This window comes from Lepidochelys olivacea, assembly GCF_965140295.1.
Source record: "Lepidochelys olivacea isolate rLepOli2 genome assembly, chromosome: 1".
Taxonomy (NCBI): domain Eukaryota; kingdom Metazoa; phylum Chordata; order Testudines; family Cheloniidae; genus Lepidochelys; species Lepidochelys olivacea.
Window position 1 is genome coordinate 64,735,669 of NC_140411.1, and position 24,653 is coordinate 64,760,321.

The following is a 24,653-nucleotide window of genomic DNA, read 5'->3' on the forward strand; positions in this document are numbered from 1 at the left end:
ACATGGATGCCCCTACCCATGCCACACACTCCTAGCTGTGACATCAGTCTTATCACTAAATTATTAATTATTATTATTATTATGGCTTTCTAGTTTTATTCCTCTGGCAAACCAGTGTTTGTTAAATTATGATCCCTGAGAGACTATCTTTTAAGTAGTAACCCGGTAAAAGCCTTTGCCATTTTATAAAGCTGCCAGCTGAACCCAAGTCAGTCTGTTCAGTTGATATACTTAGAATAGGATGAAGAAATAGCTACAAAATGAAGGGTTTGGAGTAAAGATGGGTGGGTTGTACTTTGGTGAAATAATTCATGGTTCTCACTGGCCTTTGCTGTCCCAGAACAACGTTAAACCTCAAAGCATAAAACCCACTGCAAGGCCATAGAAATATACAATATTTCCATGAGCTAAACAATTGAAACTTTCTGGATAGTAATTAGCTGAAAAAGGAAATCTTCAGACCTTCCCTTTTAAAACAGGCAATGATATATGCGAATATTTTAATAAAATATTCATCATAGTATTCTAGAAGACGCAACTTAGGGCAAGATTTTCCAGAAGTGTTTAGTGTTGGCCTAGTGTTGCTCCCATTGAAATCAAGGGGACTTTTTACCAACACTGAACATTTTTGAAAATCTCATCCCTAAAGTTTTCACAGGGGAAATTTTAAAGCTTCATTTTAAAGCCTCTTTAAATCATATATTTATTATTCTTCAAAGGCTCGGAACTTTTACTCACAGATTGCACAGCTCAACTCCTACTTAACATTAAGTGCTCTAGATCACTTCTTCTTCTCAAGCTATCTGATGTGGGGGGCCGGCAATTTTTTTTCCAATGTGCGCGCAGACCGGCAGCCAATGCCGTGGACCACCACTCTGAATAGCACTGCTCTAGAAGTCCATTTAAAAAAAATCAAGAAGTCAAATACTTAAATAGTTCTAATGCTGCAGTTAAAAAATGAATGTTAAAAGTCTTGGAAGAAATAAATAGAGCTGTCACAACCAGAGAGAGCACTATTTACTTTGGACATAAACGTGCTCACACTTTACAGCATTGTTTACTCTATCAGCCTTCTGCTCCACTTGCTGACACTCTAAACAAAACAAAAAAACAAAACAAAATAAAAAAAGGTGGGAGGCACAGCCTGAGACAGCTTGCACAACCTGGGCTTCAAGATTTGAAGTGCTCCAAATCTCCTTTAACTCTTTGGCTGGAAGATACCAGGAAGGGATCATGGGAAACCAGTAGCTGCAATTTTTAGTGTGTATCATGGTTTCTCATTACATGTTTCCCATATAGTCCCCATCAATCTTGCTAGTTGTGAGGCAGTATTTTTACTTTAAACCTTCTCTTGTTTAATGATGATTCTTTTTCCTAGAGCAAAAATAGTGAAAGTAAAAGAAAGTGGTATGCAGGAAGGGCAAGTGCAGGGCAGAACAAACCCAGAAGTGATAAGGTATTTTTCATTAGTCATTTTATTGCTCTCTGCTGATTGTAATATCTTGTTGTAGGTTTGAGGCAACAAACTATTTCTTTAGAATATTTTTCTCCACCATATCCACATACTGGTTTGTTACTGCAGGATTGCTAATGAATGCTGGCTTTTCATGATGAATACAGCATTATTAACTGGGTTTAAAATGATAAAATAAATAAAGCTACAGAAGCATGAGTGGGATTTGATTTTGAAAGCTAAAAGTTGATTGACAAAGAAGTTTACTCCCTAAGTCAAGAATGATATCAAGTTACAACATTGTAGCCAAAGCGGGATAGCGGATTATGGTTTATATTGTAAAAAGTGTTTTGTTTTTTTGGTGCATAAAATGCTATAGTTATGGTGAAACATTTCTATTCTCAAGCTCCTAATTAAGGTCAAGACTTTAAAGAAGCAAAATGAAAGGAGAGAGAGGCAAGGTCTGCACTAGATTTTGCCTATATAGCAATAGTGGTGTACTGTACTGGCAAAGAACTCTTAGTGTGGATGCAGCTTATACCAGCCAAATTGTGTTTTTGCCAGCATAGTTTATTCCACTCCCACCCAACCACGATATGAAACAAACTATACCAGATACCAGCCAAAAAAGCAGTTCTATTAGTATAACTGGATCTACACAAGTACTATTGGCCATTATCTTTGAAAACTCGTGGCGAACGGGGGAAGTCCCGGATGACTGGAAAAAGGCCAATGTAGTGCCAATCTTTAAAAAAGGGAAGGAGGAAGATCCTGGGAACTACAGACCAGTCTGCCTCACCTCAGTCCCCAGAAAAATCATGGAGAAGGTCCTCAAAGAATCAATCCTGAAGCACTTACATGAGAGGAAAGTGATCAGGAACAGTCAGCATGGATTCACCAAGGGAAGGTCATGCCTGACTAATCTAATCGCCTTCTATGATGAGATTACTGGTTCTGTGGATGAAGGGAAAGCAGTGGATGTATTGTTTCTTGACTTTAGCAAAGCTTTTGACACGGTCTCCCACAGTATTCTTGTCAGCAAGTTAAAGAAGTATGGGCTGGATGAATGCACTATAAGGTGGGTAGAAAGTTGGCTAGATTGTCGGGCTCAACGGGTAGTGATCAATGGCTCCATGTCTAGTTGGCAGCCGGTGTCAAGTGGAGTGCCCCAGGGGTAGGTCCTGGTGCCAGTTTTGTTCAATCTCTTCATAAATGATCTGGAGGATGGTGTGGATTGCACTCTCAGCAAATTTGCGGATGATACTAAACTGGGAGGAGTGGTAGATACGCTGGAGGGCAGGGATAGGATACAGAGGGACCCAGACAAATTGGAGGATTGGGTCAAAAGAAATCTGATGAGGTTCAATAAGGATAAGTGCAGGGTCCTGCACTTAGGACGGAAGAACCCAATGCACAGCTACAGATTAGGGACCGAATGGCTAGGCAGCAGTTCTGTGGAAAAGGACCTAGGGGTGACAGTGGACGAGAAGCTGGATATGAGTCAGCAGTGTGCCCTTGTTGCCAAGAAGGCCAATGGCATTTTGGGATGTATAAGTAGGGGCATAGCGAGCAGATCGAGGGACGTGATCGTCCCCCTCTATTCGACATTGGTGAGGCCTCATCTGGAGTACTGTGTCCAGTTTTGGGCCCCACACTACAAGAAGGATGTGGATAAATTGGAGAGAGTCCAGCGAAGGGCAACAAAAATGATTCCGGGTCTGGAACACATGACTTATGAGGAGAGGCTGAGGGAACTGGGATTGTTTAGTCTGCAGAAGAGAAGAATGAGGGTGGATTTGATATCTGCTTTCAACTACCTGAGAGGTGGTTCCAGAGAGGATGGTTCTAGACTATTCTCAGTGATAGCAGATGACAGAACGAGGAGTAATGGTCTCAAGTTGCAGTGGGGGAGGTTTAGGTTGGATATTAGGAAAAACTTTTTCACTAGGAGGGTGGTGAAACACTGGAATGCGTTACCTAGGGAGGTGGTAGAATCTCCTTCCTTAGAAGTTTTTAAGGTCAGGCTTGACAAAGCCCTGGCTGTGATGATTTAGTCAGGGATCAGTCCTGCTTCGAGCAGGGGGTTGGACTAGATGACCTCCTGAGGTCCCTTCCAACCCTGATATTCTATGATTCTATGATACACTAGGAGCTATTGCTGGCGCAGCTATATCAGTCACAGATACGTATCATCCTACCCATGACCAACAGAGTTATGCTGAAAAAAGTCTGTAGGGTAGACCTGGCCTTAGAAGTTTTACTGTAAGTACCAACTTTACAAGAACTACCACCTAATGCCTGGAGCTTTTATACTTGTACTTTGACCCCACTGAGGGCTTCAGCCGAAACATGTAGGCACTATTTATCCCAGTAGTTCAGCAACTAGTCAATATTTGTCCCCTTTATTACTATGGGGAATAAAGAATTGAGTTTTGACACGACACTAAGCCACCAGATGTGTAATGAATGCCAGCACAGACTCATTTCAGAGTAACAGCCGTGTTAGTCTGTATTCGCAAAAAGAAAAGGAGTACTTGTGGCACCTTAGAGACTAACCAATTAAGTTAAAACTGGGACTTTATGTGCCTAAGTCCCTTTGTGGATCCAGGCCTAAGATCTTGATTAATGTTTATTCAGGTCAGAATTCTTTGTATTATAGTAGACTCTAGAGTCCATTGTTCTAAGTTCCGTACATAGTCATAGTTAGAGACAAACCTTGTGCCAAAGACCATACTATCTAAAGTACCATGACAAAGATCACAAAATGGGAGAATTTTCTAGACAGGGAAGTATCTTTGGACTCTAATTCTAGTTTTCAAGAAGCCTCCCGTATACGGTATAAGATCTTCAATTAGCCCCTTTGGTGTCCATTTCCTTAAAAGGGGACTTTTCAGACAGAAGCAATGTGTAAAGGATTGCTTTCTGTCTTAGCAAGACATTATGGGTAAGAGCTGAAATGCAAGCTTTTACAAAAGGAAAGTGGCTTATCCTGCTGGCAGAAGCTCTAGAAAGAGGAAGGGATTTGCACACCCTACTACAAAACAGTAGTTTTCAGAGGAGGATACTTGTTGCCAGGTACATTGAATGTTAAAGTAGATCAATAGTGCAAAAATTGCTGTAACTACATTGTGTCTTTTTCCATCTTTGAGCCTGACCCTAGCAAACACTTACTAATAGACTCACAATTTTTGAGAAGTACCACTGATTTTGGATAGCTCAGCTTTGGTATGCCCAGCCTGTGCGTGCTGAGTCTTGTAGTGGCTCAGCACCTTTGACAATCAGCCCAAGATGTCTCATGTTGGGCACCCCAAAACCAAAGTACACAAAAATCAGTGGCCCTCTTGCTTATATCTTGGTGTAAGCCAACTGTGGTTCATGGATAAGGATAAGACTTTGTCACAGAGGTCATGGATTCTGTGACTTTCAGAGATCTCTGTGACATTCTCTGCTTCAGCCCCGTGCCTTGGGGCTGGAGCCATCAGCCACTGTGGGCAGCAGGGGCCGCGCAACTCTTAGCAGTTGGCGGGAACCCCAGAGCTATGAGCCCTGCAGCTGTCAGCTATGTTGGGCTCCCCCCTGCTCCCCATTATTTTTAGTAAAAGTCATGGACAGGTCGCAGGCTTCTGTGAATTTTTGTTTATTGCCTGCAACCTGTCTTGGAGTTTTACTAAAAATAACTGTGACAAAATCTTAACCTTATTCGTGGTACAATGGCCCATAACAAGCACTTGTAGGATCACACCATAAAAACATGATCCTGTAGCTCTTATACACACAGTAATGGCTGTGGAATTGACAGATTTATGAAGATGAGGGAGTTTATATGAATTACACTTTTCAGCAAAAGCAGTTTTCAGAAAGAACAGTCAGCATTTCTTTTGCTGTTGTTGCAGATTTGTGTTTTAAGAATTTGTCCCCACACAGCCCAGCTACATTTAACGCAAGTGTTGCCACGGGAATAGTGAGGTCACTACAACCTCACTAAAAGATTAATTTGGACGAGAAGCTGGGCTGAGGGAAGAAGCCTGTGTTTGAATAGAAATAGCTTGGAAAGTAACACACATAGTAAGAGGAGTTATGAAAGACAAGGGGAGTGTAACTGGATTTATCTTTACATCTGATATTTGAGCCTCTCTCTGATTATGAAAGACCGTCTTTATTAAAAACTGCCATTTGTCTCTGATTTCACCAAAATGGTACAGGGAGGTTTGGAGAGGGATTTACTATATTAAATGATGTCTTCAGAAAGAGAAGCAAGTTTTGCTGAGTATTTTTACGAGAACTAGATTAGAGAGTCAAGGAAAAATAATCCAGGCAGGACATACCAGTATAGACAGGTCTCTAAGTAAACTGAACTACCTGACTACAGGCTTGCAATAAATCTGAAAATGGTGGAGAATTTTTTTTTTTTTTACGGATTAAAGATTAATGAAAAAAATTAAATAACATTTAACTAATTTTTTGTACCAAAGTTAGCTTAACTCTAGCACTGGGGTATTTAATGGGTAGTAAAAATAGTGAGAATGCTAGTGTGGACAAGGCTCCTGCCGCTATGAGCTACCAGTGTTTTAACACTGGGGTCTTTTAAATTTGATCAGAACATAGTTAGATTACATTGTATTCAAAATGCTGGAGACTTCAGAAACTTTGTCTAAAGTAGGGCTCCTACTATGACTATTAATGGTGGAACTGTACCATTGTTATTAAGGATGGGAAACTATTGCCAGAAGACTCAGAAGTAGTCACAGGCTTATAGAACAAACTACACACAGACTTCAGCAGCTTAAAAAAAGAAAGCGAGAGAGAGAGTGCAGTATATACAGCTCAGATCTGATGCTTTAATACAAATGGAAGTATATGAAATCATTGTGGTAATCTATATGTATTTTAAGTGTCCCATCAGCAATATCTACACCCTACACCCACTGATTGAAAGAAATACCTTTATAATATAACCAATAGCCTAACTGTTATGAAGAATATATTGCTAACATTTTAAAGTGTTAAATAAAAACAAACTCATATACAAAACTATCATATTGACAAACTGATAATGCAAAGCATGAATGAATCATTGAAATGTAGAACTGGAGAGGAGCACAAGAGGTCATCTAGTCCAGCCCCCTGCACTGAGGAATATAACTAAATCATCTCTTACAGGTATTTGTGGAACCTGTTCTTAAAAACCTTCAAAATGGGGATTCTACAATCTCCCTGGCAAGCTTAACTATCCTTATCATTAGAAAGTTTTATCCTAATATCTAACCTAACTCTCTCTTTCTGAAAATTAAGCGCATTACTTCTTGTCCTATCTTCAGTGGACATGGAAAACAATTGATCATCCTCTTTATAACAGCCCTTAATGTATTTGAAGATTTATCAGGTCCCTCTGTCTTCTTTTCTCAAGACTAAACACGTCCAGTTTTTTTAACCTTTCCTCCCAGGTCAAGTTTTCTAAACTTTTTATTATTTTTGTTGCTTTCTTCTGGACTCTCAAATTCATTCATGTCTTTCTTAAACTGCGGTTTCCAGAACTGTACACAGTACTCCAGCAGAGGCCTCACCAGTGCCAAGGACAGGACAATTAGCTCACGTGTCTTACATACAAGACACTTGCTAATATACCCCAGAATGATATTAGCCTTTTTTGCAACTGCATCACATTGTTGACTCATATTCAGTTTGTGTCTGCTATAAGCCCCAGATCCTTTTCTTCAGTACTGCTACCTAGCCAATTATTCCCCATTTTGTAGCTCTCTATTTGATTTTTTTTCTACTTAAGTGTAATACGTTGCACTTGTCTTTATTGAATTTAATCTTGTAGATTTCAGACCAATTCTGCAACTTGCCAAGGTCATTTTGAATTCTAATCCTGTCCTTCAAAGTGCTTCCAACCCCTCCCAGCTTGGTATTATCACAAATTATATAAGCATACTCTCCACTCGTTATCGGATGTTAATGACAATACCGAGTAGTAACAGACCCTGTACAATTCCACTAGATATGCTCCCTGATTTGTCAGCAAACCATTGATTACTACTCCAAGTACAGTCTTTCAACTAGTTTTGATCCCACCTTATAGTAATTTCACCTAGACCTCATTTCCCTAGTTTGCTTGTGAGATTGTCATGTGGGACTGTGTCAAAAGCCTTACTAAAATCAAGATATGTAACATTTACAGCTTCCCCCCCATCCACAAGGCCAGTAACCCTGTCAAAGAAGGGAATTAAGTTGGTTTGGCATGATTTTTCTTGACAAATTCATGTTGGCTATTAATTTAACCCAGGGGATCTCAAATTGGGGGTTAAGACCCCTTAGAGGGTCACAAGGTTCTTAGACAGGGGGTCACAAGCTGTCAACCTCCACCCTAAATCCCATTTTGCCTCCAGCATTTATAATGGTGTTAAATATTTAAAAAAAAAGAGTTAATTTATAAGGGGGGGAGGGTCACACTCAAAGGTGAAAGGGGCCACCATTACAAAAGTTTGAGAACCACTGTTATAACCCATTATCCTCTAGGTGCTTACAAATTGATTGTTTAATCATTTGTTCCAGTATCTTTCCAGGTGTTGACATTAGGCTGACTGGTTCCCCACCCTGCACCCCCTTTTTAAAGACAGGTACTATGTTTGCCCTTCTCCCGTCCTCTTGGGACCTCCCCCATGCTCCATGTTTTCTTAAAGAGAATCACTAACAGTTCCAAGATTCAGAGTAACAGCCGTGTCAGCTAGTTCCTCAAGTACCCTAGGATTCATTTAATCAGGTTCTGACAACATGACTACAACTGACTTGTCTAAATAGTCTTTAACCCATTCTTTCCCTATTTTGGCTTGTGTTCCTTCCCCTTTGTTGTTAATATTAATTAGGTTAAGTATCTGGTCACAATTTACCATTTTAGTGAAAGAAACAGTTTCATTACTAGAAATCACTGAAAATCAGAAAGTTTTTATGAGGCAAATTCTATAGAATTTTTTTGAGGAGAGGAAGTTAGCAATTTAGAAAAATAGGTTTTGGTTGTATGATTTTTTTTTTAAATTTACTTATGACAACTTAAAGATTGATTCCATGGCTTTTTAATGGAAAAGCAGGTTCTTTCAGTCCTCCTAATTACTATTAATTTTGGTACACTCTCCTTGACAAACAACCACCAAAATATAATTTTTTAAAGAAATCTGAACAAAAATCACAGCACTAACAAATGTATGCTAAACTTTATTTCTCAATTACCTTGCTTTTGGACATTCTTGATTCCATATCTTTTGCTTGTATGTATGCTATCAGTATTAAATTTAATACTCCTTTGTACAACTAGCACTTTTTCTGCACTCTGCAAATAACGTTTTGCCTCAAACTGGAACTTATGATTTAAATTATCTTTAAAACAGCAACCTCCAAAACTAGAAAACAGCACCATTCACTGAAGGGAGAGGAGGAAGTGGTTTCCAGTATTTCTATAAACCTCTTGTGAAAATACTTTTAATACAACATTCTTGTTTAATAAATATTTAGTTAGCTACAAGATGATGAGGTCATCAGGAGTCTTCCTGCTAGAATGGACTAGAGTTTTCTTGGGCTTCTAAAAAAAATCGAGTGCCTCTATAGTCTTCTACCAGCCAGCTGGGAACTCTTCCTTCTCTGACACCTTATTTTCCAGTCTCTGACCTTATCCACCCCAAGTACCATTGTGATTCTCTTTGACTTTTCACTTTTGTATAGCATAGCAAGATTCTCCCCAGCAATCATCAACATTAAGGAAACCCGGGGGGGCTGGGAGGGGGAGAGGAGGAGAAAGAAAGAAAAAAGAGAAAAGGGCGTCTGTCCTTGTCTGCATCTTTATGATTGATCAGTTAAGGTGTGAGAATTAACAAGAAATGTCTGAGACTTCCAAGATGAGAAAACCAGAGAAGACCAGACTTGACATTCTTGATATTTGTGAGGGAAAAAATAAGAAAATTATTTTAAAAACATAAATCTTTCCAGATTTCTTTATGTATCATAAAAGGATGGGGGGAAGGGGGAAAAGGACACAAATTAATTAAAAAACATTCTCTGCAGACCACCTTCAACAAGCTGTTTGATGGAAGGAACAAAGGAGAGTCACATGCAGGACGCTTGGAGAAGACGGAACAATTAAATGCATAATACTTTTAATTTGTGGCAAGCAGGGGACAAAAGTAAACAGTATAAAAAGTGCTAGATAATCTCTGCCTTTTGTAACACTAAGACCCGTTTCTTAAGAAATGTACATTTAGTTTAGATCATAGAAACTGGTACAATGTCTCCCCAAATGCTACTGAAAAGACCTAAGTTCCAGACACCAAAATACAAGGACAGAAGGAAAAAAAAAAAAAAAAAAAGCCAAGCAGTGTTTTGCTTTGTGATGGGTGGGGAGAGCTGTCAAGTGTCTAGAAGTCAAAGCTATTTTCACCTGTCAGCTCTGAAAGGTCCTCCCCCAGGAATAAGCTGTGAAACAACTGGTTTGCTAGCCAGAGCAACACTGAACTGCACGCAGATGCGGTGCAGGAGACTCTAACTGGGGGCCGGCTGCCCGTGCCCGCTGCGCAGGAGGGAGGGGACGGGGGAAAGGGAAGCGTGCGGGAGGGCAGGGCAAGGGCGGGGGTGTCTCACTCTCCGAGCCGCTCATGCCGCTGCTGTCGCTAACGCTGGCGCTGCTCCGCCGCTTCATCCGCGCCAGGTGCTCCTCGTACTGGAAGTGGCGCTTGCTGACGGGCGAGGAGAAGTCCTCGATCACGGCATCGAACTCGCCCAGCACCTCCGCCAGCTCCCCGGCATCCGCCCGCAGGGCGGCAGGGCCCGAGCCCGGGCCGCACGGGAGAGCGCGAGGGAGACCGTCACCGGAGCCTAACGAGAAACACGGACACCCTTAAACCCCCCCGGGCCCTCGGAGAGCAGGGCTGGAGCACAAGAGGGAGACCGAGCCACCCCTCCCGCAGCGACACCCCCCTGTCCCCCCAGAGAGAGACTGAGCCCCCCCCCGCCGACACCCCCCCAGAGGCGCTGGGACTAGGGCTAGCGAGGGGGCTGCAGCACCCCCGGCTTGAAGTGGTTTCCATCATACGCAGGGTTTACATGGCTCTCAGCACCCCCCCCACACACACATTGTTCCAGCCCCCCTGCACCCCCGTTTCCCCGCCGCGAGACCGGCCCCAGCCCCGCCGTACCCCCCCGCGAGACCGGCCCCCCCGCCGTACCCCCCCGCCGCGGCGAGACCGGCCCCCCCCGAGAGCGGAGAGACCGTAGCAAAGGGAGGGAGCCGGCAGCAGCCGAGCCTCGGTCGCTGGCCGGGCCGGGGTCGGGTCCTGGCCGCCTCTGCTCCCGGCACTAACGGGGGTTTGCACCGCTGAGCGCACCCCGCCGCCCGGCCCCTGTGACAGCCTAGCCTGGCCTGGGGGCGGGAGGCGAAGGGCACCGACCCCGCAGCCCGGCGCCGGCCGCCTCCTCCCCTCCCGCCCGCCCGCCCGACGGCGGCTCTCGCGAGGGGGCTGCAGCCGAGCGCCCGGGCCGGCCGCGCTCACCTTTGCCGGCCGCGCTCTTAGCTTGCGGGGACTTCATGGCCGCAGGCTCCCACCCCTCCCCGCCGCCTTGTGCCGCCAGCATCTGCCGCCAGCCCCAGCCGGAGCCTCTTCTAGCCGGTGCCCCGGGGAGCGGCAACGTGGAAGGAGGCGGGCGTGGGAGGGGGCACGGCAGCGCCCTGCTGCCGCTATCGCGCTGGGGCGGCGAAGTGGGAAGGACGCGGCCCGCCGGCGGGGCTGGATTATCCCCCTGCCTCCGCAGCCGGTCCCAGAGAGCTCCGGGCCGGGGCCTCTCACTGGCGGGAGCTCCGAGCACCCCCAATCCAGCCTCCCTGACGCGGGGGTACGGGCGTTGCTCCCCGGAACGCCGGGCTACACGTGTCCGAGCGCGGCAGGGGTTCCCTCCTGCGTCCCCCGCAGAGAGACGGTCTGTACCGGCCTCCCCCAGCAAAATGCCATCAAGGTCCCACCAGCGAAGCACGCTGCAGTGCTGGGTGGGAGGTGTTTGCTGGCTGGGGACAACGTGCTGTTAGAAAAACAAAGCTCCCGGGGGAGTGGGGCAACGCACGGACGTCCGGAGCAGACAGGCACTGCCTGAGCGGAGTCTGAATTAGTGTGGTTTGTGGGCACAGCTTCCTAACAGCAAATCAAGTGCCTGGGCTACAACCCTGTGCTACAAAGTAGAAGACCTGTCTTGCTTCCTTTTACTACCCGAAAGCAACATGAGGCTGCAGCAGGAACAATGAGAATTTAGCTACAAGGGAGTCAGGGCCTTTTTGTTAGCAACAGATAAATAGAAAAAATTATCTAGCTCTTGTAAAATCAAGGCAAAACCTGTTAAATGTTGATTTACTGCATGGGGGGGGGGGGGAATGAGCTGAAGAACCCTGGTGTGGATGAATATGAAGTGACTCAGCAGCACACTTCATACTAGAAGAGGTATTGCAGCATGCACTCCTTCACCCTGGGACATTATCTTCTGGTTGGTAGTGGCGAGAGGAGAGCCAAGAAATTTCAGGTATCAGAGGGTAGCGGTGTTAGTCTGTATACACAAAAAGAACAAGGAGTCCAGGGGCACCTAAAAGATTAACAGATTTATTTGATCTGAAGAAGTGTTGTTGTTTTTTTACCCAGGAAAGCTTATACCCAAATAAATCTGTTAGTCTTTAAGGCATTTCATGTTCCATAAAATCAGAGCAATGATGGAATATTCCTCAGCCTTTTGACTTCCTCTGGTGGGGGCATTTGTGTCAGCAGAGCTCTAGGGAGGCTTACAGTCTAGTAATGATGTACCTGCAGCAGCAGCACCAGGTAAAGGCACAGTCACTCCAGCAGGACACGGCCTAGCAAGACAGTGCCAAAAAAGGCTTGAAAGCACCAAGGAGAGGAAAAAACTAGAAGGCTGAATCTACACTAGGTAAATTGGGTCCTGTAATTCTCGACCAGTACAGCTCCAATAGCATAGCCAAGGTGGGAACTGTTGTCTAGACAAAATGAAGGCATTTTTATCAAATCTTACCACAGGGGTAGCCCATTTAGCCATGAAGATAACTTTCAGAAAGCACCTAAATGCAATGCTTTTGAGGCTGTAGCCACACTGAAAGTAGGAAAGTCCCTCATTTATCACATGGGTGTTAATGTTATGGCCTCATTATCACTATTGCTATTTAAATGCTGTAACAATGTTAGCGGTTTCAGAGTAACAGCCCTGTTAGTCTGTATTCGCAAAAAGAAAAGGAGTACTTGTGGCACCTTAGAGACTAACCAATTTATTTGAGCATAAGCTTTCGTGAGCTACAGCTCACTTCATCGGATGCATACTGTGGAAAGTGTAGAAGATCTTATTATATACACACAAAAAGCATGAAAAAATACCTCCTCCCACCCCACTCTCCTGCTGGTAATAGCTTATCTAAAGTGATCACTCTCCTTACAATGTGTATGATAATCAAGTTGGGCCATTTCCAGCACAATGTTAGCGGTTTCACTTCTGCTTCTTGTATAACAAACATCCAACTACTGCACCTACTCAGGGTACTAACCTGCTGGTGATGCTTCATTCCTTCAAAAGGAATTTGCATAGGAAAAAGGCTGAAAAGCGTTGAATATCCAAAGAGCTGAATAAATCAGATGACCATCGGGAATGTTTTGAAATAGTTTAGAGCTATTTGAATAAGGGCTTGTCTTCACTGCAGTTAACTCTGGCTCTTACTCATGTATTGTCCCTAACTCAACTCCTGTTCACACACACAACCCTCTCCCCAAATACGGTGGTGCTTTCTGATCAGTTTCAACATAGCTAGCCAGCCTGTCCAGGATATAGGTTAAAGCCTGAGTACACCCTATCTCCAGCTGGCAACCCAGCACATTTTTCAGGCTAAAACACTCCAGTGCCTTTCCATATTTCCCCTTATGTGCACAGAGAGGCAGACAAGTTCTTCCAAAGTTCACTGGGAAAGAATCAGAGTGAAGGAAGTATTGGCAAGCTTATCAAACTACTCTTAGATGTAGGAAGTTGATGTGGAGCATGGCCTCTTGTGTAGACCACTTGCCCTAGGCTCAGCTTACTGCAGTTTTAAGAATTGTGGGATATGCCCTCAGAAGTCCTAGCACCTCATACAGGCAAGTGCAGCATTAGTGTTGAGGTATGTGGCTGCTCACAACCAAGCTAGACTAACCTGGGTGCTCAGACCCAGGTGCTGATCATTTGGGGTAACTGCAATGAAAACACACCCTAAGAAAGATACTTCTCTTGCCTTTAAAGTCAGGGTAAAATTGGTAGAATAAAAAAGAAAAATTCCATTGTAGAATTTCCCCAGATTTGAGTAGAATATATATATATATATAGAGAGAGAGAGAGTATATTTCCCCAGATTTGAGTAGAATATATATATAGAGAGAGAGAGAGAGAGAGAGAGAGAGTGTATATTTCCCCAGATTTGAGTAGAATATATATATATATACTGTCACCGGAGCCTAACGAGAAACACGGACACCCTTAAAATCCTCCAGACCTTTGGAGAGCAGGGCTGGAGCACAAGAGGGAGACCGACCCAACCCTCCCTCAGCGACACCCCCATGTTCCCCCAGAGAGAGACTGAGCCACACACCCCCCGGCGACACCCCCACAGAAGCGCTGGAACTAGGAGTAGGGAGGGGGCTGCAGCACCCCCTGGCTTGAAGTGAATATATATATTGCAATCAAAAATATATTTCTTTTGACACAATTTTTTTTTACTGAGGCATTATAAACCCAAGAAATAAGAGACTTACAATGGAAAGTGTCAGAGTTTTAAATACTGTATAGCTGAATTAAAGAAAACATTCATCTATGGGGATACTGTCAACTTGGTTTAACCCTAAAATTTAGCAGATATTAAACAAGGATTTTATAAAAGTTTGAAGGCTTCTAAAGGAAATCTGGCTGTCTGCTAATAGCCTCTGTACTTGTCCTTGCAGACTGACAAGTATATCAGTTTTTGTTTTCAGTAGAAATATCCAACACATGACTTGTAATGTAAACCTCAACTACTGAATCCCCTCCCTTCTTCCAAGGAACAATCCAATGTGTATTTAAAGCGTACTCGTTCCTGAACATTCGCCACAGCGTCTCCAGCTCCCTGTGAGCCAATGATACAGTGTTTACAATCCAACCTATGTTTTTCTATTACATTTTTAACCTTGCAAGCTGACCCATACAGCTAGTTGAAGCAGCTCTACTGATTTGGCATGTGTCTGTAAAGGATATAGCAGGGAAAGAATTTAAAAATCTTAGCAGGCACTCTTCTGTTGCCAAATAGCAAGGCTCCCACAAGGTACTACTGTGCTTTTGACACACATGTGGGCTCCCAGCTTTATGTACCTACATTTAGAAGAACCCTAAAATTGATTCACACAAGTATTTGTGCTTGCAGATTGTGAAGTCGGTTGTCTAGTTTCACTATTTGTCTCTGCAAATCAGAGATGGAGAGGTTACTTACCTGTACAGTAACTTGAGTTCTTCCAGGTGTTTTGTCACTATAGATACTTTGAGCAGAGATTGTGAAGCACTGTCCATGGGCCCATGGTGGCACAGAGCAGCTCCTCGTGTTCCCATTCAAGGGCACATGGGGTGGCATGGACCCACGCCACTCAGTTCGTTCTCAGCCACAAAGCCAGAGACTCCACAGTGGCAAGGAAGGAGGGCGGGAGATGGAGCACCCCTAGGGAAAAAAGATCTTGAAGAACTCACGTTAATGTACAGGTAAGTAACCTCCCACTCTTCTTCAAGTATATGCCCTTATGGGGGCTCCCCTGTAATATACTCTCAGCCAATAACTTAACATGTAGGTGGGTGCTGAGGAAGCAGATCCAAGATATTCCAGCAGTCTCATAGCACATTAAGATGCAACCTGACACCCACTCTGACAGTCTTCGTGTGGAAATGGGCTGTCCTCTCATCCTCTTTGCAAAAGACACAAATAGTCTTGCAGAGGCCCTGAAGATCTTAGTCCTGTCAAGGAAGAAGGCAAGAGCCCTTTGGATAGAACACTGGTACCTGGATTTCCTGAGACCTTAGGGAGGAAGTGAGGGTGGAGACATAGTGAAACCTTATCTCTGTAGAAGGTAGTGAATGGTGAGTCTCCTATGATGTCATCTAGTTTTCCCACTAGTCTAGCCAAACAGGTTAGCTCCATGCTTGAGAACCATCAAGAACCTAGCTTTCAGGTTCAAGGAGGGGGGCTGGGATGGATCAGGATCGCCGAGTTCTGTGGCGGGGGATCCCTCCTCGGGGGAAGGCTGCAAGGCATTGCCACAGAGAGGTGAAGAAGGTTTGAGTACCACAATTGTCTTGGCCAGGACAGTACTATGAAGATAACCCTTGCTCTTCCCTGTCACAGTTTTAGCAGGGTCTTGAGAATTAGAGGTAGAGGAGGGTAAGCATATAGCAGGGTATGTGGCAACTGTATTATCAGGGCATTTCCCAGTGAGTTGTGGTTGTATCCTTCCTTGGAGCAGAAGCGGCAACATTTTGTGTTGATTGGATTAGCAGAAAAGTCTGCATCTGGTAATCCCCTACTCTAGCAGATGCTGTGGAAGACCGAATCATTGAGCTCCCATTCATGGTCCGGGTGGAAGTTCCTGTTTGGAGAGTCTGCAACTGTACTCTAGAGGCCTAGTAGTTTGTTGCTCTGTTGTCCAGCATTATCCTGAAGAAGTGACCCTGTACGTTGTGAAGGAAGTATTGGCAAGCTTATCAAACTACTCTTAGATGTAGGAAGTTGATGTGGAGCATGGCCTCTTGTGTAGACCACTTGCCCTAGGCTGTAACCCTGTGGAGGTGAGCCCTGCATCCAAAAAGGGTGGCACCTATTGAGAAGATCTTGGAGGGTGAGGAATGTGGGAATGGTATTCCCACGCAGACCTTCAGTGGGTCCTTCCATCACCTGAGAGAGATTCCAGAACTTTTAGAGGTACTGTGATGCATTTGGACAGACTGTGTCTGGGTAGGATCCCCTGGGGGAATAATATGAAGGGGAAAGGAGTCCAGAAGAGCTGGCTGTATTTCAAGTAATCCCTGTTGAGGTTATAGGGACAAACCATCCCAATGTGTCGAAAGAATAGTACATATGGCAGGCGACCAGCTTGGCTTAACGGTGAAATCCTTGCGGATCTTAAACATAAAAAAGAAGCCTACAAGAAGTGGAAGATTGGACAAATGACCAGGGAAGAGTATAAAAATATTGCTCGGGCATGTAGGAATGAAATCAGGAGGGCCAAATCACACCTGGAGCTGCAGCTAGCAAGAGATGTTAAGAGTAACAAGAAGGGTTTCTTCAGGTATGTTGGCAACAAGAAGAAAGCCAAGGAAAGTGTGGGCCCCTTACTGAATGAGGGAGGCAACCTAGTGACAGAGGATGTGGAAAAAGCTAATGTACTCAATGCTTTTTTTGCCTCTGTCTTCACTAACAAGGTCAGCTCCCAGACTGCTGCGCTGAGCATCACAGCATGGGGAGTAGGTGGCCAACCTTCTGTGGAGAAAGAGGTGGTTAGGGACTATTTAGAAAAGCTGGAAGTGCACAAATCCATGGGGCCGGACGCGTTGCATCCAAGAGTGCTAAAGGAATTGGCGGCTGTGATTGCAGAGCCATTGGCCATTATCTTTGAAAACTCGTGGCGAACGGGGGAAGTCCTGGATGACTGGAAAAAGGCTAATGTAGTGCCAATCTTTAAAAAAGGGAAGGAGGAGGATCCTGGGAACTACAGGCCAGTCTGCCTCACCTCAGTCCCTGGAAAAATCATGGAGCAGGTCCTCAAGGAATCAATCCTGAAGCACTTAAACGAGAGGAAAGTGATCAGGAACAGTCAGCATGGATTCACCCAAGGGAAGGTCATGCCTGACTAATCTAATCGCCTTCTATGATGAGATTACTGGTTCTGTGGATGAAGGGAAAGCAGTGGATGTATTGTTTCTTGACTTTAGCAACGCTTTTGACACGGTCTCCCACAGTATTCTCGTCAGCAAGTTAAAGAAGTACGGGCTGGATGAATGCACTATAAGGTGGGTAGAAAGTTGGCTAGATTGTCGGGCTCAACGGGGGGTAGTGATCAATGGCTCCATGTCTAGTTGGCAGCCGGTATCAAGTGGAGTGCCCCAAGGGTCAGTCCTGGGGCCGGTTTTGTTCAATATCTTCATAAATGATCTGGAGGATGGCGTGGATTGCACTCTCAGCAAATTTGCGGATGATACTAAATTAGGAGGAGTGGTAGATACGCTGGAGGGCAGGGATAAGATACAGAGGGACCTAGACAAATTGGAGGATTGGGCCAAAAGAAATCTGATGAGGTTCAACAAGGATAAGTGCAGGGTCCTGCACGTAGGATGGAAGAACCCAATACACCGCTACAGACTAGGGATGGAATGGCTAGGCAGCAGTTCTGCGGAAAAGGACCTAGGGGTGACAGTGGACGAGAAGCTGGATATGAGTCAACAGTGTGCCCTTGTTGCTAAGAAGGCCAATGGCATTTTGGGATGTATAAGTAGGGGCATAGCCAGCAGATCGAGGGACATGATTGTTCCCCTCTATTCGACATTGGTGAGGCCTCATCTGGAGTACTGTGTCCAGTTTTGGGCCCCACACTACAAGAAGGATGTGGATAAATTGGAGAGAGTCCAGCGAAGGGCAACAAAAATGATTCCGGGTCTGGAACACATGACTTATGAGGAGAGGCTGAGGGAACTGGGATTGTTTAGTCTGCAGAAGAGAAGAATGAGGGAGGATTTGATAGCTGCTTTCAACTACCTGAAAGGGGGTTCCAAAGAGGATGGTTCTAGACTATTCTCAGTGGTAGAAGAGGACAGGACAAGGAGTAATGGTCTCAAGTTGCAGTGGGGGAGGTTTAGGTTGGATATTAGGAAAAACTTTTTCACTAGGAGGGGGTGAAACACTGGAATGTGTTACCTAGGGAGGTGATAGAATCTCCTTCCTTAGAAGTTTTTAAAGTCAGGCTTGAAAAAGCCCTGGCTCGGATGATTTAATTGGGGATTGGTCCTGCTTTGAGCAGGGGGTTGGACTAGATGACCTTTGAGGTCCCTTCCAACCCTGATATTCTATGATTCTATGTTTGGGGTGTCAATAGTCCTTAGCCATGTCTGAAGGCACCTGGCAGTGTTTTTTCCTACTGGAAAAAATCCACAAGACCCCAAATATTTGCGAACCACTCAGCTAAAATGTGGACTAACAAAAAACACTATGACAAAAGACATTTGTATGTTAGTGCAATATAAAACTAATTTTAACTGCTGTATTACAAGACTGTAATAACCCTACAGCAGTCCCTCGTTTTATGTTTTCACTTCTGGAACAAAGGAAGTGTTGTTTTTACCCTTGTACAGATGTGTAAAATCTTGTGTCTATTCAAAGCCTTCTAAAACCAGAATGGTTACAGGGAGCGTGGGAAGGAGTGAACGGCTGGATTCTGCACCTATCAGCATGCACCAGTCACTGACTCAGGAGTTTTCAAAATAATGGAGAAGGAGGAGGAGGAACATTTCATCAGGAGAAACAGGACCAGGGCTACTGCTGCGAACCAGGTCCATGTGCAATAACAGAGTGGGAGGGAGAAGCAGAGGCAGCCTGTTTGGTGTGGGCACATGGTTGTGCATATGAGAGCAGTAGCCAAAGGATTTGCATTCTACAGTTATCAATAAATATCTGTACTGTCTTTATTACTCATTGTTTATTTATTTGTATTGCCATAGCACCAGGCAGGAACCAAGACCCCATTGTTCTAGGCACTGGAGAAGCAGAACAAAAAGATTATTGTCTTTGATTAGCTACTAAATAACCCACAGTAAATCAGAGCACAGGGATTTGCATGTCTGGCATTAAGAAATAACCATGCCGTCATTTTGCAAAGCAGACCCCTTGGCTAATCCAAGAGTTGTATAAATGAGAAATAGCCATACAGTTGGGGTCAGTGATGTCCAGCCCTCTTCTCTGATGTTCTTAGACAATTGCATTTCAGTTTAATCAAAAAGAGAATTTTTGTTTTTGCCAGTTTTTCTCAACCCTAGAATAGTTTTTGTGACAAGTCATAGTGGGGAAAAAACCTAAAGCCAACTAAACAATACTCTAGTTTTCCAGCCTGAAGGAGGATCTGTAGCAGAAACTTTACCCATATGCTCATTTTCTATTTCCAGCTTCTATTTTATAAAAATAACTTGTATTCAGAGTGCTGTTTGTGATGCAGGGAACTGATGGGTAGGATCCCCTGGGAGGCTATGAGATAGAAAGGAGTCCAGGAAAGCTGGCTGTATTTTAAACCGTGTCCACTCAGAGCTGCGGGCAGCCGTGCCTGGGGACAGTCAATGTAAACAAACCGTCTCGCGGCCAGCCAGCAGATTAGTCTGACAGGCTGCATGCTGCCTGCAGGTTGCCCACAACTGGGTTAAGGATTATTTAGAAAAGCTGGACATGCACAAGTCCATGGGGCCAGATCTAATGCATGCGAGGGTGCTGAGGGAGTTGACTGATATGATTGCAGAGCCATTGGCCATTATCTTTGAAAACGTGTGGTGATAAGGGGAGGTCCTGGACAATTGGAGAAAGGCAAATATAGTGCCCATCTTTAAAAAAAGAGAAGGAGAATCTGGGGAACCACAGACCAGTCAGTCTCACCTCAGTCCCCGGAAAAATCATGGAGCTGGTCCTCAAGGAATCCATTTTGAAGCACGTGGAGGAGAGGAAGGTGACCAGGAACAGTCAACATGGATTCACCAAGGGCAAGTCATGCCCAACCAACCTGATTGCCTTCTATGATGAGATAACTGACTCTCTGGATACGGGGAAAAATGGTGGACATGATATTTCTTGACTTCAGCAAAGCTTTTGACACCGTCTCCCACAGTATTCTTGCCAGCAAGTTAAAGTAGTATGGGCTGGGTGAATGGACTATAAGGTGGATAGAAAGCTGGCTAAATCATTGGTCTCAATGGGTAGTGATCAATGGCTCCATGTCTAGTTGGCAGCCGGTATCAAGCCGAGTGCCCTAAGGGTCAGTCCTGGGGCTGGTTTTGTTCAATATCTTCATTAATGATCTGGAGGATGGTGTGGATTGCACCCTCAGCAAGTTTGCAGATGACACTAAACTGGGAGGAGAGGTAATACGCTGGAGGGTAGGGATAGGATACAGAGGGACCTAGACGAATTAGAGGATTGGGCCAAAAGAAATCTGATGAGGTTCAACAAGGACAAGTGCAGAGTCCTGCACTTAGGACGGAAGAATCCCATGCACCACTACAGACTAGGGACGGAATGGCTAGGCAGCAGTTCTGCAGAAAAGGACCTAGGGGTCAGAGCGGACGAGGAGCTAGATATGGATCAACAGTATGCCGTTGTTGCCAAGAAGGCCAATGGCATTTTGGGATATATATGTAGGGGCATTGCCAGCAGATCGAGGGACGTGATCGTTCTCCTCTATTCGACATTGGTGAAGCCTCATCTGGAGTACTGTGTCCAGTTTTGGGCCCCACACTTCAAGAAGGATGTGGAAAAATTGGAAAGAGTCCAGCGGAGGGCAACAAAAATGATTAGGGGACTGGAACACATGACTTATGAGGAGAGGCTGAAGGAACTGGGATTGTTTAGTCTGCAGAAGAGAAGAATGAAGGGGGATTTGATAGGTGCTTTCAACTACCTGAAAGGGGGTTCCAAAGAGGATGGATCTAGACTGTTTGCAGATGACAGAACAAGGAGTAATGGTCTCAAGTTGCAGTGGGGGAGGTTTAGGTTGGATATTAGGAAACACTGTTTCACTAGGAGGGTGGTGAAACACTGGAATGTGTTACCTGGGGAGGTGATAGAATCTCCTTCCTTAGAAGTTTTTAAGGTCAGGCTTGACAAAGCCCTGGGTGGGATGATTTAGTTGGGGATTGGTCCTGCTTTGAGCGGGGGGTTGGACTGGATGACCTTCTGAGGTCCCTTCCAACCCTGATATTCTATGATTCTAGGAGCGGTACATCTCAGCCATGCAGCCGAAGTAATTTACCTTCTAGTGGTAAGAGCCCTCTCCCTCTCCAGAGAGAGAATATAAGCTAGTTAGTAACAAAGGATACTACATCCCTAGATTCATTCAGAAAGTCTCTGCACAGATATAGCTTGACCCCTTGATAGCTCCGCTATGGTAACAAATAGTTTAGGTGTCTTCCTAATATCCTTTGTTCTTTGCAGATAAAAGGCCAAAGCCCTTTAGCTGTCCAGAGAATGCAGATGTCTCTCTTCATCTGAGGTTTTGGAAAAAATACTGGTAAGTGGATTGTCTGACTCACATGAAACTTGGAAATTATTTTAGGAACAAATCTAGTGTGGGGTTGTGATGAGAGTTTTCTCTATAGAAGGTAGTATATGGTGGGTACGCCATGAGTGCTCCCAGCTTGCTGACTCTTCTGGCTGATGTTATAGCTATTAGAAAGACCACCTTTGTGGACAAATGGAACACAGAGAATGTAGCTAGAGGCTCAAAGGAGGGTTTAGTCAGAGGAAATAGGACAAAAGTTGAGGTCCCATTGGTGCAAATTTCACCAGTGGTGGAAAGGATCTGAGAATCCCTTTCAGAAATCTAGTTGTGACAGGATGAGTGAAGATTGTATAGATATCCACCATAAGATGAAAAGTGCTGGTTGCTGCTAAATGCATTTGCAGAGACCTGACTGCAATATCTGAAGACTTAAAGGTAAGTAGATACTCTACGATAGCAGGGATCCCAGTACATTCTGGACACAAGTTGTGCTGATGAGCCCAAGAGGAGAAATGCTTCCATTTTGCTGAGTACCAGCTTCTCATTGAGTCTTTTCTGCCCATCCAAATACCAGGCTCTGGGTTGCAGTGATCCTGGATTGGAGTGCATGAACCTGCCCCTGTCTTGTGTTAGAAGATCTGGCAAAGTGGAGATGTTCATCGATGGTTGAACTAAGAGCTTCAGCAGATCTGTAAACCAACACTGTCTTGTCCAGTTGGGTGCAATCAAGATGACTCAAGCTCTGTCTTGGTGGCTCTTCTGCAGAAGTTGTGGTATCAATGTAAAGGAAGAGAAAGCATTCCCCAGGCGACCCTTCCATGACACCGGTAGGGCATCTCCCATCAACCTGTTTCCCAGGGCTGATCTGGAGCAGTACCATGGAAGTTATCTATTTGACTGAGAGGTGAAAATGTCCCTGATTGGCGCTGGGAACATATATTGTTGAAAACTCAATTGTGACTCTCCCATTCATAATTTGCAGGAAAATGTCTGCTCAGGCAGTCTGCTAGGGAGTTTTGCGGCCTAGCAAATATGCTGCTGATAGGGTTAGGTGATGGCTGATGGACCAATTCCAGAGGGTAACTGCTCCCATGGACAAAAGGGGAGATCTCCTCCCTTTTTTCATATAAAATACTGTTGTAATTTGTCCACTGTTATTTGGACGTGTTTGGATCAAATGAGTGAGATGAAGGCATTGTAAGCTTGAGGGATCACCCAGAGTTCTAGTAAATGGATATGCATTCTGGACTCCCATACTGTGCCATATGATTGCCCATGCGAGCATCCCAGGCCAAGAGAGAGTGGTGTTGGTAACGGTGGTAGCTTCAGGATTTGGTGTGATGAAAGGAAGCCCCACCCAAATCTTCTCTGGTTTTGTCCTCCAGATGAGAGTCTGAAACTTTGAGCAGAATTGTCACCTTGCTGTTTATGTTGCCCTTCTCTGGAGAGTACTTGGAGAGAAGCCAGGCTTGTAGGCAGCAAAGATGAAGACTGGCAACTAGAAACAGCTGCCAGCCTAATTAGCCAGGGGCTATAAAGGCTGGGAGGAAGGAAGCCAGGGGGAGAAAAGGGAAAGGCCAGAGGCTGTGAGGGCCTGATGGCTCTGGTCTGCTGCTTGTGAAACCTGGCTGTAAAATCCTGTATATAGATAGTAAGGTCGTGGTGGGAAATAGATTTCAAAATACACTGGTGCTTGCATCAACCTGAGGCTTCTCTGACAGGTTTGTGAGGACAGTAGGGGCAGAAGCAACAGGGACTCAGCTGCGCCTCGCTACAGTCACACACTAAAAAGGAGCAAGGGCAGAAAATACAGTGTTTGAACCCTGGGGATAATTTTGGACTTCTTGCAAGGAAAAAGTTCCTGGTTGGGAAAATAATGGAGAAAAATACTAACTATACTATGTAGACTATAAAAAACTACTAAAGCTACTAAAAAACTATATACGACATTTTACAGCAATGACACAGGGAAGAAAGGAGCCAAGGATACCAAAGTTTCCAGCTCAGAGCATGCGGCAGTAAAAAGGAACTGGAAAGGCATCAGCCCACACCAACTTTTATGCTCTCAGTTCACAGCACAAGGAGTGCTATGGCACATGCGCAGGCCAATGGACACAGCTAACAAAAAAAGCCAGGACTCAAGCTCATGGTGTGCATGCGTATTCCACATGTGGAATACACATAGGGACCATCGCTTGAAGAATAATCTTGGGATACATGCAAGTGAAGAAACCGTGAAGACACATGAACATGGGTAGGGTTTTGCTGTGAGAATGTGGACACCTGGGCTAGGTTAACCTGGGTGCCCTGACGCGAGTGCCAATCTCCTGGGTTAATTGTGCAGTAAAGGCGTATCTTCAAAGTCTGTCTACATGGGGAAAAGGTGTTTTAACACACATTAAAATCTGAGTGTAGACAAGGGCAAACTATATTTGAACGCATGTGAAGCTGGTGGAGGTAAACTGTGGGCTCCTTTCCTAGGCATTAAGGGTATAGCAACGCAGCAGCTAAGAGGTGTAATTACCAGCTCAGACAGACACAGATGCTAGCTTTGCTTCAGCTAGTACCTAAAAATAGCAGTGTGGCAGAGGCTCAGGCTAGCCTCCCATGGACAACTCCACCCCGCAATTCCCTGGTACATATTCAGGTTGTTAGCCCAAGCCGCTGCAGCCACACTGCTACTCCCCCTGTGCATGATATGGAAGAGATTTGAATGTGTGTCTTTTGTGCTGCAGGAGAATGCCCTAGTCACTGGACCATGGGGTATTCTGATGTGGGGCTCTGCTATTGAAGCAACTCCACTTTATATAAATAACTGAAAAATAGTTGGAGCAGGAACTAGTCCCTACATCATAGGTGACTGCCCTAACCATCAGGCTGTAGAGTCA

The 24,653-nt window shown here is 44.8% G+C and overlaps 1 protein-coding gene across 1 annotated transcript in view; it reads right to left on the reverse strand.

Moving 5' to 3' along the window:
* RGCC (regulator of cell cycle) overlaps nt 1-11,466 on the reverse strand; it is a 38,365-nt gene extending 26,899 nt beyond the window's left edge. Inside the window, exons 1-2 of the mRNA XM_084617534.1 lie at nt 10,990-11,466; nt 10,082-10,315 (exon numbers count right to left, since the gene is read on the reverse strand). Of these exons, the coding sequence (XP_084473660.1) occupies nt 10,082-10,315; nt 10,990-11,071 (316 nt within the window). The 5' untranslated portion in view covers nt 11,072-11,466. The remainder of the gene's footprint in view (nt 1-10,081; nt 10,316-10,989) is intronic.
* Between the last annotated feature and the right edge of the window lie 13,187 nt (nt 11,467-24,653).